This window comes from Myodes glareolus, chromosome 1 (genome assembly GCF_982192425.1).
Source record: "Myodes glareolus chromosome 1, mMyoGla1.1, whole genome shotgun sequence".
In the NCBI taxonomy this organism is placed as follows: Eukaryota; Metazoa; Chordata; class Mammalia; order Rodentia; family Cricetidae; genus Myodes; species Myodes glareolus.
The window spans coordinates 95,259,564-95,274,752 of record NC_142026.1 but is presented as its reverse complement, the minus strand read 5'-3'; the positions used below and the strand labels follow the sequence as shown (position 1 = coordinate 95,274,752).

Sequence of the window (15,189 nt, the reverse complement as noted above, 5' to 3'; positions counted from 1 at the left end):
CCCAGAAAAATAATTGCTGTATCTGGAGTTAACCTTTTTGCATATTTTTATTTTCTTTGGAGAACTGATCTATTTTTCCAGCAGGGAGCGGTCAGTCTGGATATACCAGCTTTGGGTAGGGACACCCAACTTGGAGTAGAAAGAAAAAAAAACCCAACGGCATGCTATGCTCTTCGTTGTTGGCCAGTCATGTCTCTCATCACCTCCCAGTCTTAGTTCCCCAGGCACTACCCCTTCCCTCACTAGAGGTCTTGGGGTAATGCTGCTTTTCTTTAAACTCTTATTCACAGACACATATTTGAGCATAACCATACTCTGGGTGAGAGTCAGTTAATTTCCCAGTGCAAAGAGCTGTAACACTTTGTTCTAATAGGACCTGAAACATTAAATATGCAGAATTTAAGTCTCTCTTTGGTCTTACCTACCCAAGGGTTAACCTCAGCATTCTGACTGTAGGAAGCTAAGAGACAGAGGTGATTACAAATAGTTTCTGTAAGCTGACTTGAATGGATGACCTTTCTTCTTTTTAAGCAGATATTTTAGAGACAGTAACTTAGTTGTCTGGAAAAGCTGGTAATTGTTTCTGCCTTCACAAAAGCAAATTCGGGCAAATGTTTGTCGGCTTCATACTCACAGGCATGAAGTAGAAGCCAAGATTATAACCCAAGGCAGAAAAGCGTTCAAAATCCTCTGAGATTATGTTTCCTCCAGTAATACCGAAGGGCTAAATTTGTGCGTATGGTATTTGTGTGGCCACCTATATGAAGCAGTTTACTATTCATTTGAAAGTGAATAAATATCAAATCGCTTTATAGACATCGGCTAATATAGACAAACATTGAAATCGTTACAGAAACTGAAATGAATCTTTTGAATGTTTCCTTTGCATAAAAAGGAAAACAGCAACGGCACTTGTGTTTCAGAATTGGATTCTGCGCAATTTCTCAGTAACCGCCATGAATTTGTGGACGAAATAAGAAAGGCCTGTGAGCTGGGGAATTCATTTTTCTATTTCTGAGAAGCTCGATGAGATCTGATTTTATTAGACAATAGCTCCTGTATTTAAATGTATTTTAAGACAATGGTTTAGAGAATGTTGAAATTAATTTAGAGATTTGCGAATACACATTAATATAATTCTGCCTCCGTTTGTGTAAACGAACGCAATTTCCAGATAAGATTCAATTTACAGCATCGTGTAAAAAGACAAAAAGAGTACATTGACTGACAAGCTTAATTACCTGGGTAGCCAGTTCTCGCGCTACAGTAAGATGCAGCTGCTACCCTGACGTCACAGGTTGCCATGGTAGCAACAGCCCCGAAGGAAAAGGGGTGGAGCTAAGCACTCACTGCGGTGCTGCGCTGCGTCTGCAGAGGACGAGGAAGGCTCCTCTGCAGGGCTGACATCTGCCAAAATGAGCGGCCTGGATGAGGGCAATGAGCTTCCTCTCGCTAACACCACGACCCCCGCCCATGCCCCTGAAGATCTGGATCTGAACCAGGACGAGGGATTCCGTGAGGAAACCGAGGCGGCGCGGGCGATGGAGGCTGCAGGTGAGGCCGGTGCGGAGGGAGGCGCGCCCCCGGATTCCCAGCACTGCGGTCCTGCGCTTTGCTTTGCAGTGGCTGAAAATTGCGGTGATGCGGCAGCCGAAGAAGGACTGGAGGATGCTCTGTCTTTATCAAAGGGCGGGGACGCAGCCTCAGTCCCTGTGGCAGCCGACGACAGCAATAAAAATGGCTGTCAGCCTGAAGGGCCGCGCAGCCCTGTTGGACCGAAAGCTCTGGAAACCTGTGGTGCGGTGGGCCTGGGGTCTCAGATGGTGCCGGGGGCAAAGAAGATCAAGGAAATGACGGCGACCAAGTGCGCCACTTCTGCGGCCGCCGGGAAGGAGGGAGAAGCAGGGGCGGCGATGCAGGAAAAGAAGGGGGTACAGAAGGAAAAAAAGGTAGCCGGAGGAGGGAAGGAGGAGACTCGTCCCAGGGCCCCGAAGATCAATAATTGCATGGACTCTCTAGAGGCCATCGATCAAGAGCTGTCAAACGTAAATGCGCAGGCCGACAGGGCCTTCCTCCAGCTGGAACGCAAATTTGGGCGGATGAGAAGACTCCACATGCAGCGCAGAAGTTTCATCATCCAAAACATCCCAGGTTTCTGGGTCACCGCTTTTCGGAACCACCCTCAGTTGTCACCAATGATCAGTGGCCAAGATGAAGACATGATGAGGTACATGATCAATTTAGAGGTGGAAGAGCTTAAGCACCCAAGAGCAGGCTGCAAATTTAAGTTCATCTTCCAAAGCAATCCCTACTTCCGAAATGAGGGGCTGGTCAAGGAATATGAGCGCAGATCCTCCGGGAGAGTGGTATCCCTCTCTACTCCCATCCGCTGGCACCGGGGCCAAGAGCCCCAGGCCCATATCCACAGGAATCGGGAGGGGAACACGATTCCCAGTTTCTTCAATTGGTTCTCAGACCACAGCCTCCTAGAATTCGACAGAATAGCTGAAATTATCAAAGGGGAGCTGTGGTCCAATCCCCTACAATACTATCTGATGGGCGATGGGCCACGCAGAGGAGTTCGCGTCCCACCAAGACAGCCAGTGGAAAGTCCCAGGTCCTTCAGGTTCCAGTCCGGCTAAGCTCTCTGCCCTTGCAAGAAGCTCCTGCAGGAGAGTCCTACCACCTCCTCGGTTTGGCCAGCAGCATGCAGCCTTTCGTCTGCTTTCTCCTCCTGTTGGATTGTGTCCTTTGGTTCTTCTCAGTCTCTAGTAGTTTCAAGATCGTGGCTTCCAAGTCTATGCTCTTCTTTCTCTTGGCCATCACGGTGTTCTGCATAGTGTTAATGGTGTTCCAAGTGCATGGCCTCCAAACTGCTTCTAAGACAAGCTCACAGTGCTGTAATTTGTACTGCCTTCCTTTGCATGGCTTGGTTCATGTCTGTGACCATGTCTTCTTCCAGTTTTTTAAAAGTGGTTCTCTACCACAAGAAAGCTTGACATATCCTTTCCTAGAATTTGCCAAGTCTCATTCTTCCTGCTGTGTTTCTTATTTTCTGTGGACTGTGATGAACTGTGACTTTCACCACTGCAAGATGATGGAACTGTATCCCAACCCAGCCATCAGCCCATCAGGACAGTCCAACTGATCCTAGCTGTCTTCCTGGGCCTTTGCTATTGACCACCGAAGCAGGTGGCTGATGGGTGACTACTAGGCATGAGTAAAGTAACAGGCCGGGAGTGTTTTATGTTACCACATCGGTCTTGTACCTTTGGTTATTGTGCATTGTGATCAGCTACTGGTGAGTATGAAGGCCTGTGCAATTGCCCACTAGTTCTCTCCTGGTTGAGCTGGGCACAGGCCAACACTGTTCCTCAGGAACTATCTAAGGACCTAAGCTCCTAGGCAGCACACAGGACCCCCTACTATTCCCCATGACTCAGCTGGCCATTGGGCAGGATGTGTAGTCTCATGGGGCAGTGCCCAAAGCAAAGCCCGAGTGACTCTCTTCTGAGTCCTAGCCAACAAATTATTCGGAATCCAGGCAACTTTATTAGGTAACACTCCCAACTCTTGTGTCCACACCCACACTGATTAAGTCAAAGCTGCCTAGGTTGGGGTGGTGGGAAATCATTTGTGGCACCCCACACAGGGGTTGCTGCGTTTTTCTTTCACTGACTCTTCTTTCTTCCTGTTCCTTTTTCTTTGAAGCAGTTACAGCCTAGAGGCAGAAAAACAAAACTGGCTACAGGTTTGTTTTTCCTTTCCTCCCCGTTCCCTAGTTGTGCCAGGCAGAAAAAGGTACTGTAGTCTCCAAATCTCTTGCTGTCCTTACTATTTCACCCTTCTCTTAGTAACGTCTGAAAATTTCAAGGGAGGCCACCTCCACTCCTCCCTCCTCCCCATTCTACCAGATGCTGTGTGTTTCTTCAGCTCTAGTTTGAGAAAGAAGACTCTCAAGGACTGACTGTGCAGCCCGAGCGAGATGTGAACAAACACAACTAAAACTGCACCTGTTCCTAAAGACGAGCGGGCATTTCTCGGGGCTCAGCCTGTAGAACGACCAGAGAGGAGCTATGTGCGTCATCCCCGTTCTGCTTGTCTGACCTCGGTCCTTACTTATCAGCTTCTGAATTTCCTTCCTTGTTTCCATCCTAACAAAGGAGGGAGCGGGCTGTCGAGTGCATTGTGGGAGACTCCAAGCCTCTTCTGAGGGATGGGGGATGTGAGGAGTCTGGATTTGCAGGGCTTGCTCCTGTGGTTACACAGTTGCGCGGTGATAGCTCCTAGTTCTGAGCCTGCAGCTGTGGCCCTCACCCGTCCTCTTTCTGATTTAAAGAACGTATTAGGAGCTTCCCCAGAGCTCAGGAGGTCTGGATACCTTCAGTGAGTCCTAGAGGGGGACTAGAGCACTAGGGGAGCCTATTGCAGAGTGAGTTCTAGGCCTGCTGTGATGATTGGCGTCTTGCAGGAGCATGGCTGGGGGGCAGTGGTTACTGAGGCAAGTTCTAGTGCAGAATGGGGAGATCAGATGGGTTGGGATTTAAAAGGGATGCTTGGAGGATTTTCCCATAGTTTTTCCTTATTCTCAACTCGCCAATAGATCTGTTGTGAACAGATGTTAGTCTGGGCGTTTTCTTCTCCAGATTCTCGGAGTGACCTTTGTCTGTGGGAGATCAACGGTGTGCACTCCTCAACCCACTGTGCTTGACCAAACCCTGTTCCTCCCTGTCAGCTGACTGGCAGAATCGATGTTTACAAGCCTGCCTTTTGCTTATCATTGAGAACAAGTGCAAACATTTGAATATCTGTCCTTTGCAGTATGAAGACTCCGTGAATATTCATTACTAGATTAACTTATTCTGGTGTCTGTTCCTATATAGCTGTATTCTTAGAAACACAATCCGCACAATGTGATCTTTGAAGTCTGAAGATTTTGAAAACTGTTGCTATGTCTTGTAAAAGTGATTTCAAAAGAAAAAAACGTAACTTGTCTTACTGATATTCCCTGCTGTAGTAATACTTGACACTATGTTTTACCAGTGTGGGACTAGAACTGCCACCACACTAAATGAGACTTAGTCCTTTGTCTTCTCCTGTGTGCTTGAAGGAAAAACATGTTACTGTTATGTTTCTTGTCTTCACCAAAAAGAAATAAATGAATAAAGATGAATAAAAAGCTCTGTGCTGTCTGGGATAATACAGCTTGGGCAACGATGAGCTGCTTCACTCCTATTCACAGGGCAATATGAATTGGGCAAAGCAATTTTTTTTTTTTGGCCAGCAGGTGAGAGATTATGTGAGCTGACCTGGTTTTGAGGCTGCACAGAGAATAACTAGAGAACCTGGGTGTGGTAGCACATGTATGTGACTGCAACTCTCGGGAGCCCGAGGAAGGAGGAGGTGGAGTCTGGGGCCAGCATGGGCTACAAAGCAATTCAGAGGCAGCTGGGAATTCAGAGGCAGCTGGGCTCACACACACACACACACACACACACACACACACACACACACACACACATCCTTTGATCCAGTTTTAATACAAGATGTATATGGAATATATGCCACATATATACATATTTATATATTTATATATCTTGTATTAAGGCTATATCAAAGGAAGGAAATTAAGTTCTAAAAAACTGAGAAAGAAAAAGAGAAATTAAAGGGAATGGAGCAGGTGCAGGGCTGTAGGAATGAACCAGCTGTTTGGCAGTGACGCCGACAGGATGTCGGAGTCTAACTTTCACAGTAGATTAAGCAGCACGGAAGCCATATTACCTGCAGTGAGTGAGTGGTGCCGTCTCATCAGGAGGAGGAATACCTTTGTTAGACTAAAGCTGAAAAAGCAAAGGCAGAATGCAGTGGTGCTCAGACTACATCTAGGATAGGAAAGAGGCAGAGGCCGCAACAGACAGTTAATGTGCAAGCTTTCTCCGAGCTCAGAAATCCTACCAGCAAGACACGCATGTAGGAAATATGTCAGGTGCCAGCAACTTCAACGACTGGCCAGCTACCTGGTAGTTTTTAACTCAGCAGAAATCTTGGTACATTGTCAAATTATGGTTAGATGGCTAAAATATTTGGTTGTTCATTTTTATAACCCGTTTATAGATGTGGATGTATTTACCCTCTAAACTTTCCTGGAACAGTGTCTGGGGAAACTATCACTCAAACTGAAGTTGTGAAATCTTTCCAGTGTGTCTAGGTATATTTCAGTCACATATTTGGGGTATTCCTGTTAATGGTTTTGTCTGCTGAAGATGGTGTCATCATGTGTGCAGCCCAGGCTAGTTTCCAACTCTTGATTGTCCTGCTTCTGTTCCCTGCATGCCAGGATTACAGGTATGTGCCCCTGAGCACTCCCTATTTATTTATTTATTTATTTATTTATAGACAGGGTTTGTGCTGCTTTGGAGCCTGTTCTGGAACTCGCTCTATAGAGCAAGCTGTCCTCGAACTCACAGAGATCTGCCTGCTTGTGCCTCCCGAGTGCTGGGATTAACGGCATGTGCCACCACTGCCCGGCTTTGAGTGCTCCTTTCAAAGTGCCTCACCTTTGCAGGGAAATGATTTAACATTCACACATGCCATGATGTTTCTTACAGAGGCTCTTTTAAGACCCTTAAGATTTAGATCAAAGGAGGCGCTGTTAGCATACATGGAAACAAGGATGGCTCACAGAGTATCTTTCCAATGACAACAGTATATGAGTGATAAAGATCAGTACAGGTCCTTAATGATCATTGAAAAACCCACTGGTTATGTTAGAAAGTTCCCTGCTTTTTAGTGCATGAAACTAGGAAAGAAGAAACCCAGGCTTGAAAGATAGCTCTGTGCTAAGAGCACCTGTTACTCTTGCAGAGGACTCCTGTTTGCTTCCTGGCACCCACATCTAATGGCTCACAATCATTTACAGACCAGCTTCAGGGGACCTAATGCTTTCTTCTGGCCTCCAAGGGCAGTTGCATGCATGTGTACATACAGACAAGTAAGCACACACATAAATAATAATGATATAAACTGCTTTTCATTAATATTTTTAATTAAAAAACTTATTCATTTTATGTATGGGTGCCTGGTGCGTATAGAGACCAGGAGGCCAGAAGAGGGCTTCGGATTCCTTGGAACTGGAGCTACAGACAGCTGTGAGGTGCCCAGGTCTTCTGCAAGAGCAGCAAGTATCTTCAATGCTGAGCCATCCACCTCTCCAGCTCCCTCGTTTTAATTTTTATATTACTTCCCCCCAATTTTTTTCTTTTTTCCCCCTATTTTAAAATTTAATATTTTTATCATTGTGCCTATTTGGGCACGAGAATGGCACAGCATGTGTGCAGAAGTCAGAGAACAAGGAGTGGGGCCAGTTCTTTCTCTGCACCTGCACACGGGTTTCAGGTCATCGGACTTGGGCAACAGGCACAAAGTCATCTCGTCAGCCCCGTGTTTACCTTTCCTATCCATTGAGAAACACTGGCACTTTTTATGAACCATGAAATAAAACTGGAATGTAGCTTAAAGACGCATTCACTAGAGTCAGCAGTGACAAGTCAGTGGGTGTGAGGAGGAGTTCTCTGAACTCCGACTCTTCTTTAGGAGGTAAAAAAGGTGAGGTCAGGTCAAGGTCAAGGTCATCACGTGGGACCTGGGAAAGGACTTTTCATTTGAAGTTACTTTCCTCTACTCTTTAGTGATCAAAAAAAAAAAAAAAAGTACAATTAATTTTTAAATTTTGGGCTTCTCAGTTTTTAGGCCACAAGATGGCTCAGTGGGTAAAGGCACTTGCTCCAAGTGTGGTGACTGACCTGAGTTTAATTCATGGGACATACAGGGCAGAGGAAAAGCACACACACACATGCACACACCCACACACACACAAAGTAATAAGCATTCTTGTCCAGTAACACAAGAAACATCTAGAAGGGAGAACAGCTTTATTTTAAAGCAAAGTGAACTCTCTACTTAAAGCCTACAATAGATAGCATCTTTCATTTGGCCCTAAGCTCGATTGTGCATGCTTAATAGAACACTCAAATGACATTTTGGATATCAAATATGTCACTGTTTATATATGTATACTTATTGAACAACATCAAAGATGCAGATCATAAAAAAAGTTATTCTTTTAATTACCCTGAGAAAAGCATCCTCATAGTACACTTTGGAATTCATCTGAACATTTACAAATTTTAAGAAAATAGATTTTCAATGCATATGTTAATATGCTAAATTCCAAGAAAAAAAATAATGATAATGTTTTGTAGTCCTTTCTATTATAGACAGGGAGGCTAACCGGCAAAAGGGGACCCAGGAACTTACAAATATCAACTGAATCTAAACATCTTGTGTGAACATGATCTGAAGCAAAGTTACTAACATAACTAATGGAAACTGCACAGAACATACCTCCCCTAACCTGGAGCGGAGGAATAAACTTGGGCTTCTTTCAGCCGTTACTCTCTCTTCCCAAGGACAAAGCTGGAACTGAGCTGAATAAGTTTAACTTCTTCCTAACGGGAGAAATTACTAAGAAGTAAGGCTATGTTATTTGAATAAATTATGTCTTTTAACTTCTGCATTTTTGGGGAAAAAAGAGCAAAAAGCTTGATAGCTTGGAAAAAGAATTGAGTTTCACTAGACTTTGGTGTTCACTATGAATTCTGGTTACATTTTCAATATGGATATAGGAAAGATGTGAAGATTCAGGTGTATTAATCCAAACAAATTTATTTTGGAATACAGGGTTTACTTATGAAGTCTCAAATTACATTTGAGAATCACATTCATTGGAAGGCCTGTTAAAAAGCCATTGCTGGGTCCTACTCCTAAAGTTTCTGATTTCAGGTTTGGAACAAGGCAATCATATTTGCATTTTCAAGATCTAGGTTGCTCCGTATCAGTCTGTGAAGCAGGCTTTGGAAACTTCTGGATTAGGTAGATAACATAAATATATGCTTGCATATGTGTTTGTTATCATCTTGGGAGAATCCACAAAACTACTAGTATAGAAAATATTAATTCATATTCTTTTTTAGTTTAGAGCACTACAATTTTTTTCTATAACAACTGTTAAACATTAAAATGATTTATATAAAATTATATATATTTTAAAAAGATAGATTAGCAAGTACCCATTTGGTCAATTTTCATTGAAAAATTGTTCCTATAAATTGTTTGCATTTTTTGAAATTTAACATTTTTTAGCAATATGTCTGCTGCACATATGGTTGGTTCATTTTTCAGTAAGTATTTTGCTGTCTGTGTCTTGAGAACCCAAGGTATAATGGACCGATGGATAGTAACCAGCTGTCTTTGAACTGTTTGTAGAGAATCTTGTAAATTTGTAGTCCAGGGGTAACTCTGTGAGGGAGGGAAAAAAATAAAGACTTTTTATAAGCCACCAAACTCCTTTCATAAATACAAACAGATTAAAATTCAGTGTTCATGAGCAGAATAAGAACAGCAATAATAGTCACATTAAAGTGGATGGGGAATGATCATGAAGCTTCTACACTATATGAAGAACTACAGATGCCTAAGGAATTCTGGGGTGGAAGGCACCGTCTTCCCCAGGGAAGAGCATACCATTGATTATCCAGTGCCAAGTGGTTGACCTTGAGAACAGGCACATACAAGCAGGTTATACAGACTGAGTAGTTTGTAGCTATATATTTAGGAATACGTATGTACACACATATATGCATATAACAATAGTTAATGAAAAAAGAAGCCATGAATTTGAGAGCAAGGAGGGATAGATGGGAGGATGTGGGAGGAGGAAAGGAAAGGGGAAAATGATGTAATTATAATATAGTGCTATGAAAACAAAGGAATAAAACAAATCAGTCTTTCTATTTTATCAGTAATTTTAATACTTGTGCTACAGATAGGTTGGTACCAAGGTTACAGGGTATAGAGTAAGCACATAAGATTTACAATATGATGTATATTTACACATACTACACATAATCACCAGAACTCTGCCCAAATTTTACTTTATATTAGGTGCCACTGAGAGAGAGGCATCAAGACTCAAGCAGTCAGTCTTTACCGGAAAAAAAACTGCTGCTGGATAGGAAGAAGAAACCTTGCTTTCCTGATGTCAGAAAAAGCCACATTTACTGCGAAGAGAAGAACATGCAGCACTAGTCAGTGTCGGGCGCCTTGCATTCTGGGTATTTAATAAGAGTGACATTAACTAAGTAACGTGAAACATCTATGCTGCTTATGTAACAACAAAAATTGGTTATTAAGAAATATGGGGGCTTGATCTGGAGAGATGGCTCAGGAGTTAAGAACACTGGCTGTTCTTCCAGGGGTCCTGAGTTCAATTTCCAGCAACCACATAGTGACTCACACCATCTATAATGAGATCTGGTGTCCTCTTCTGTCTTGTACACATACATGTAGATGGAACACTGTATGCATTATGAATAAATAAATCTTAAAAAAATAAAGAAATATGGGGTTCCGTAAGATGACTTCATAGTTAAAAGCACTTGCTGCTCTTTTCTTGAGGATCTGAATTTGGTTCCCAGCATCCACTTCATGTTTTTCAGAAACACCTGTGACTCCACTTCAGGGATCTGATGCCCTCTCCTGGCCTCTATTCCCTGACCCTAAAAACCCTGACCTTAAAAAGTAGGGTTGATTGGAGAGATGGCTCAGTGGTTAGGAACATGTACTGATCTCACAGAGGAGTCGAGCGTGATTTCCAGAGTCCATATTAACTGGCTCACACTGATGGTAACTACAGCGCCAAGGGGATCTGATGCCCATGTGGACCCCTGCATTCCACTGCACATACCAGCAGAGGCACAGATTTACACAGACACACATCATTTAAAGTAATAAAAATAAGCCTTATAAAAGAAAAAGAAATAGAAAAAGAAAAGAAAATAGGGGAGATGACTCAGGGGCTAACAACGCTTGCTGCTTCATCAAGAGGATCAGCATTTGGATCCCAGCATTAATATTAGGCAGCTCACTAACACCTATGCCCCTAGCTCCATGGTATCTGAAGTCCTCTTCTGGCCTCTATGAGACCCACACATATGTGTGTGTGCACAGTTATACACACCTCACTAAAAAGAAATTAAAAAAATAAACCTGCGGCTCGGGAGGTGGCTCATTTGGTAAAGTACTTGTCACATACACAAGGACCCTAGCTGGATCCCTAGAACCCACTCTGAAGAGCTGGGTGCAGCGGTGCACAGCTGTACAACACTGTTGGGGAGGCCAGGCTCTCTAGCTCGTTCACTAACTAGCCAGCCTATCTTACTTGGTTACTCGGTGAGTTCCAGCTCTGTGAAAGGGAAAGGTGGATGCTGCCTGAAGCATGCATGTGCAAGTGCACATGTAGCTATGCACGTAAACACACACACACACCACGCACACATGCACGTCACCCCCCTCCCCCAGGTCATGCATTCATCTGTGTATAGAATAGCCAAACTAAGGCCAAAACCAAAGAAGATCAAACTAGCAATTCATGAGACTGTCGAGTCAGTGAGAAGGAAACTGTTCCCTCTCTGTGGTAGGAAGTCACTGGTGGTACCTGACTACTAGGAACAAAATAGAAAAGAACCCCCTTCTCCTGATTCTCGCTTACTGTAGCAGTTTTCTCTTACATTCTGTCCTGAGTCCACTATATCAGCTATATTATTCCAACTGCGGAACAAAAGTTTTTTGCAGAGAACAAAAATGAACACATTCCTACATTGTAAAATAACACAGAGAAACAGAATAGCTCTGGGGACTTCAACAGAAACCAGCAGGATTTGAGTCCTAAAATATTTTAGGACCATTATACTTTATTTTGAGTTGCCTTTCTCATTCTGAGTTAAGCAATACAATGTTGTCTAACTACAGAGTCTGTGGCTGACATAATCAAGCTAGGGTTCTGTAGGAGACCCAACTTGTTCCTAAGAATGTGATTACTGTGTTACATTGTGAGGAGGCGTCTCCAACATCAGAACAAATAAGATACAAACAACCCTCTTCCCTTTTCCCAGCCATGAAACAGAGCTCCTTTCAGTTTTGTTTGACCTGCTTACTAGCTCCTCAGAGAGAAGCAGGCCCTGTTAAGTTCTCTCCTAGGGTGCAGAGGAAAAACTTTTGGAATAAGAAAGGCAGGGCTGGGGAGCTTCCATTGTTCATCCAGAGGACCCTAGTTCAGTCCAAGCACATACACCAGGTGGCCTCCACAGGCACCTACAGGCACGGGACAGACAGACACAAAACAACACAATTAAATACATTAAAGAAGAAAAAGAGAGGTGCACTGAGGTGACAGCTGAGGGGTCATTTTCCAATTTTTTTAGAAGTGAACTTTAGAATGGAAATTCCTTTTTCAACTTTCTTAGGCTTATTATATGAATAGCCTTAGGCTTAGGTTATGAATATGGCTTATTCATAACCACATATCTTGACAATTTTCATAACCATTCAGGTATTGGTACTATCAGCTCCAATCCAAGAATGTGAAGCTCAAACCTGTATCCAGGCTTCAACTTGGATGTGAAAGAAGTAGAGTTGTCAGACACTGATAAACACCAGAGTGGAGTCACTGGGGCCCGGAAGGGACAACCAACACTTAAGGACACATGGTACCCAGGAAGATCAATGAGAGAAGAGGAAAGCCCATGTTCTGCCATGCATTCATGCTGGAGGCTGGGCTGGCTACCAGGAACAGGAAAGCCGGGGACTTTGGGCAGTCTTGTAGTGCTGCAGAGACAGAACTGAGTGGCTAGGAGCCCATGGCAAGAGAAGGGCAGAGACTAAATTCTACAGTTTTCTCCCTTTGCCGAGTTTAAAAGGACACTTGACAGTAAGACTCCACACAGAAAGCACACACCTCTATACAGCAGGCGGGCTTCTGAGCAGTTTCTCAATTAAACAGGGAAAGACTTCCAATCCGAGTGCTGCAGACTTTCAGTTACTTTATTTTCATGAGAACTGAGACACCAGCAAGAAGTTGTTACCTCTCATATTAATAACGAATGTTTCCCCAGGTGTCTTGTTTGTTTCATATGGTTATAGCTACTCTTGGGTCCCCAGTTACAAAAATCTTCATCCCTTTCCATTTTACCTTTATGTTTCCTTTAGGCTTTTTTGAGTCTCCTATGGTTTTTACTTGGGGGTGCTTTATTCTGCACCCAAACTTCCTTCCTGCCTAGCTCCCCCCCACAGTGCTGAGGACCGAACCCAGACCCAGGCACGTGTCAGGCAGGCGCTCTCTGACGCTGGGTTGCACTGCCAGCTGCTGCACATCTCCTCTGAGCTATTTCTTGGGACACCAATTCACCGTCTACTGTGTCTAATCAGCTATGAAGCCTATTCATTACAAATCAATTTTTATTTGGAAAGGTTTAATTAAGAATTTCCATCCTCTTAGTTTTTACATCTCTACAAAATGTCTCATTTCTTTGTTTTCTATAGTTGGTTGTTTTTGTTGTAATTTTTGTGCTCTTAGGAGACCATATTCCTGCCAATTGTTCACTTTGGGCTATACATTACATGAGTTTTTCTGTTGGGTTTTTTGTTTGTTTATTTGTCTTTTTTTGCTTTGCTTTGTTTTTTTAAATTTTTTAATTTTATTTTTTCAAGACAGGGTTTCTCTGTAGCTTTGGGGCCTGTCCTGCAACTAGCTCTTTTAGACCAGGTTGGCTTTGAGCTCACAGAGATCCGCCTGCCTCTGCATTCAGAGTGCTGAGACTACAGGCATGTGCCACCACTGCCTGGATTACATTTGTTTGAAGGAAGCATTTGACTCCCAGAATAATGTATTTCTCAAAAGAGAATGGGCACTCATTTCAACCAAGTGTATGTGGAGGATTAACCATGGATGGAGGAACTAATGACTTGTTGCTATTCAGCTGTCTGAAGCTGAGCTTTAGCCTCTGAAAATGTAGACCCTACCTTAATTCATCCTTACAACAGGGACTGAAGGAGTTCACCAGGCCCATTATCTCTTCTAGTTCCTATCTTGTAAGTTACACGAGTTACTGAAATGTTTACTCAACCTCAGTGGACTCTGGGGTGGTGGTGGGGAAGCAGCCCAAAGCCAGGTTCATCTTACTGGGCTTCCTAAGCATCTTGTCCTGGTAATTCTCCCAACCTGTACCCTATTCCTCCAAACACATTTTTTTTTAAAAGTGTCCAGCCTTTGTAACTGGCTCCAGAAAAGTGTGTGTGTGTGTGTGTGTGTGTGTGTGTGTGTGTTTGTGTGTATGGTCCTCACCTAAGGTGTATATCTAGAAGTTCTTTTCACTGAAAAATAACTCATTATACAGACTGAGAAGGATATATTTAGGTGTGTGTGTGTGTGTGTGTGTGTGTGTACATATATGGATGCAACAATTAATGAAAAAGACAACATGAATTTGAAAGAGAACAGGGGTATATGAGAGGGCTTGGGAGGAAAAGGAAGTGCGAAATGATGCAATTAAATTATAATCTCAAAAATAAAGGACAAAAATAAAAATGTCTTGGGAACCATCTTTTAAGACAATGCCTCCAACAGTTACTATTTTGGACAGGGAAGCTTCCCAGGTATCCCCATTACCTGCAATTGTCTCAATACTTGGAATTGCAATAGTGCTGTAGGTGCTGATTCTCCTCGAGGACCACGTATAAACCATGGCGTCTTCTGCATTCCCTCGTCTCGAGACTGAGTCAATAAAATACGAGCCCCATTTATTAGATAAGGAATTTAGAGGCTTTACCTTTGGTGCCTGAAACAGGAAAAACAGCTATGATCAGAATGGTCTCTGCAGTGAAGTGGTCTTGCAAGAGTGTTTTCACTCAGTAAACAAATGTAAGTAGGGAAATGCGATAGGATCCCATGAGCCCAGTTTGGGAACCCATTCCAGTTTTACAAAGAAAACATTCCCTTACGATGAGTGCCCCTTAACATGACCTAGAATTGGCTCTAAATAGTCAGTTGTCACAATCTGAAAACTATCTTACAGTATATAGTAAGATATTTTCTCTATGATTAAAATAATCCTAATTTACATATCATCATTATTACTATTATTATACTGAAGGATAATTAAAAAAACTTCATTGGAATTTTTCCAGTATTGTTTTTTAGAAGAGACTGAGGACATGAACATTTATTTATTGCTTTTAGTATATCTTAAAAATGAAGCAATACATCAACAATAGTTTAAAATTACTAGAATCTAT

At 42.9% G+C, this 15,189-nt stretch overlaps 2 protein-coding genes across 4 annotated transcripts in view; one reads left to right on the top strand and one right to left on the bottom strand.

Annotated features, from left to right (window-relative positions):
* The first annotated feature begins 1,326 nt into the window (after positions 1 to 1,326).
* Positions 1,327 to 5,183, top strand: Tspyl4 (TSPY like 4). Its single transcript, XM_048425289.3, has one exon. The coding sequence runs from the start codon at positions 1,416 to 1,418 to the stop codon at positions 2,640 to 2,642; it is 1,227 nt and encodes a 408-aa protein (XP_048281246.1). The 5' UTR covers positions 1,327 to 1,415; the 3' UTR covers positions 2,643 to 5,183.
* Positions 5,184 to 7,914: 2,731 nt separating this feature from the next.
* Positions 7,915 to 15,189, bottom strand: part of Nt5dc1 (5'-nucleotidase domain containing 1) — a 116,526-nt gene continuing 109,251 nt past the window's right edge. For 2 of the 3 annotated variants that reach the window (XM_048425152.3, XM_048425153.3), the window contains exons 11-12: positions 14,564 to 14,732; positions 7,915 to 9,357 (exon numbers count right to left, since the gene is read on the bottom strand). In XM_048425152.3, coding sequence (XP_048281109.1) covers positions 9,230 to 9,357; positions 14,564 to 14,732 — 297 coding nt within the window. In that variant the 3' untranslated portion in view covers positions 7,915 to 9,229. Of the gene's footprint in view, positions 9,358 to 9,845; positions 12,211 to 14,563; positions 14,733 to 15,189 lie in introns of those variants that run through there. The other variant, XM_085690244.2, reaches the window with a different exon arrangement.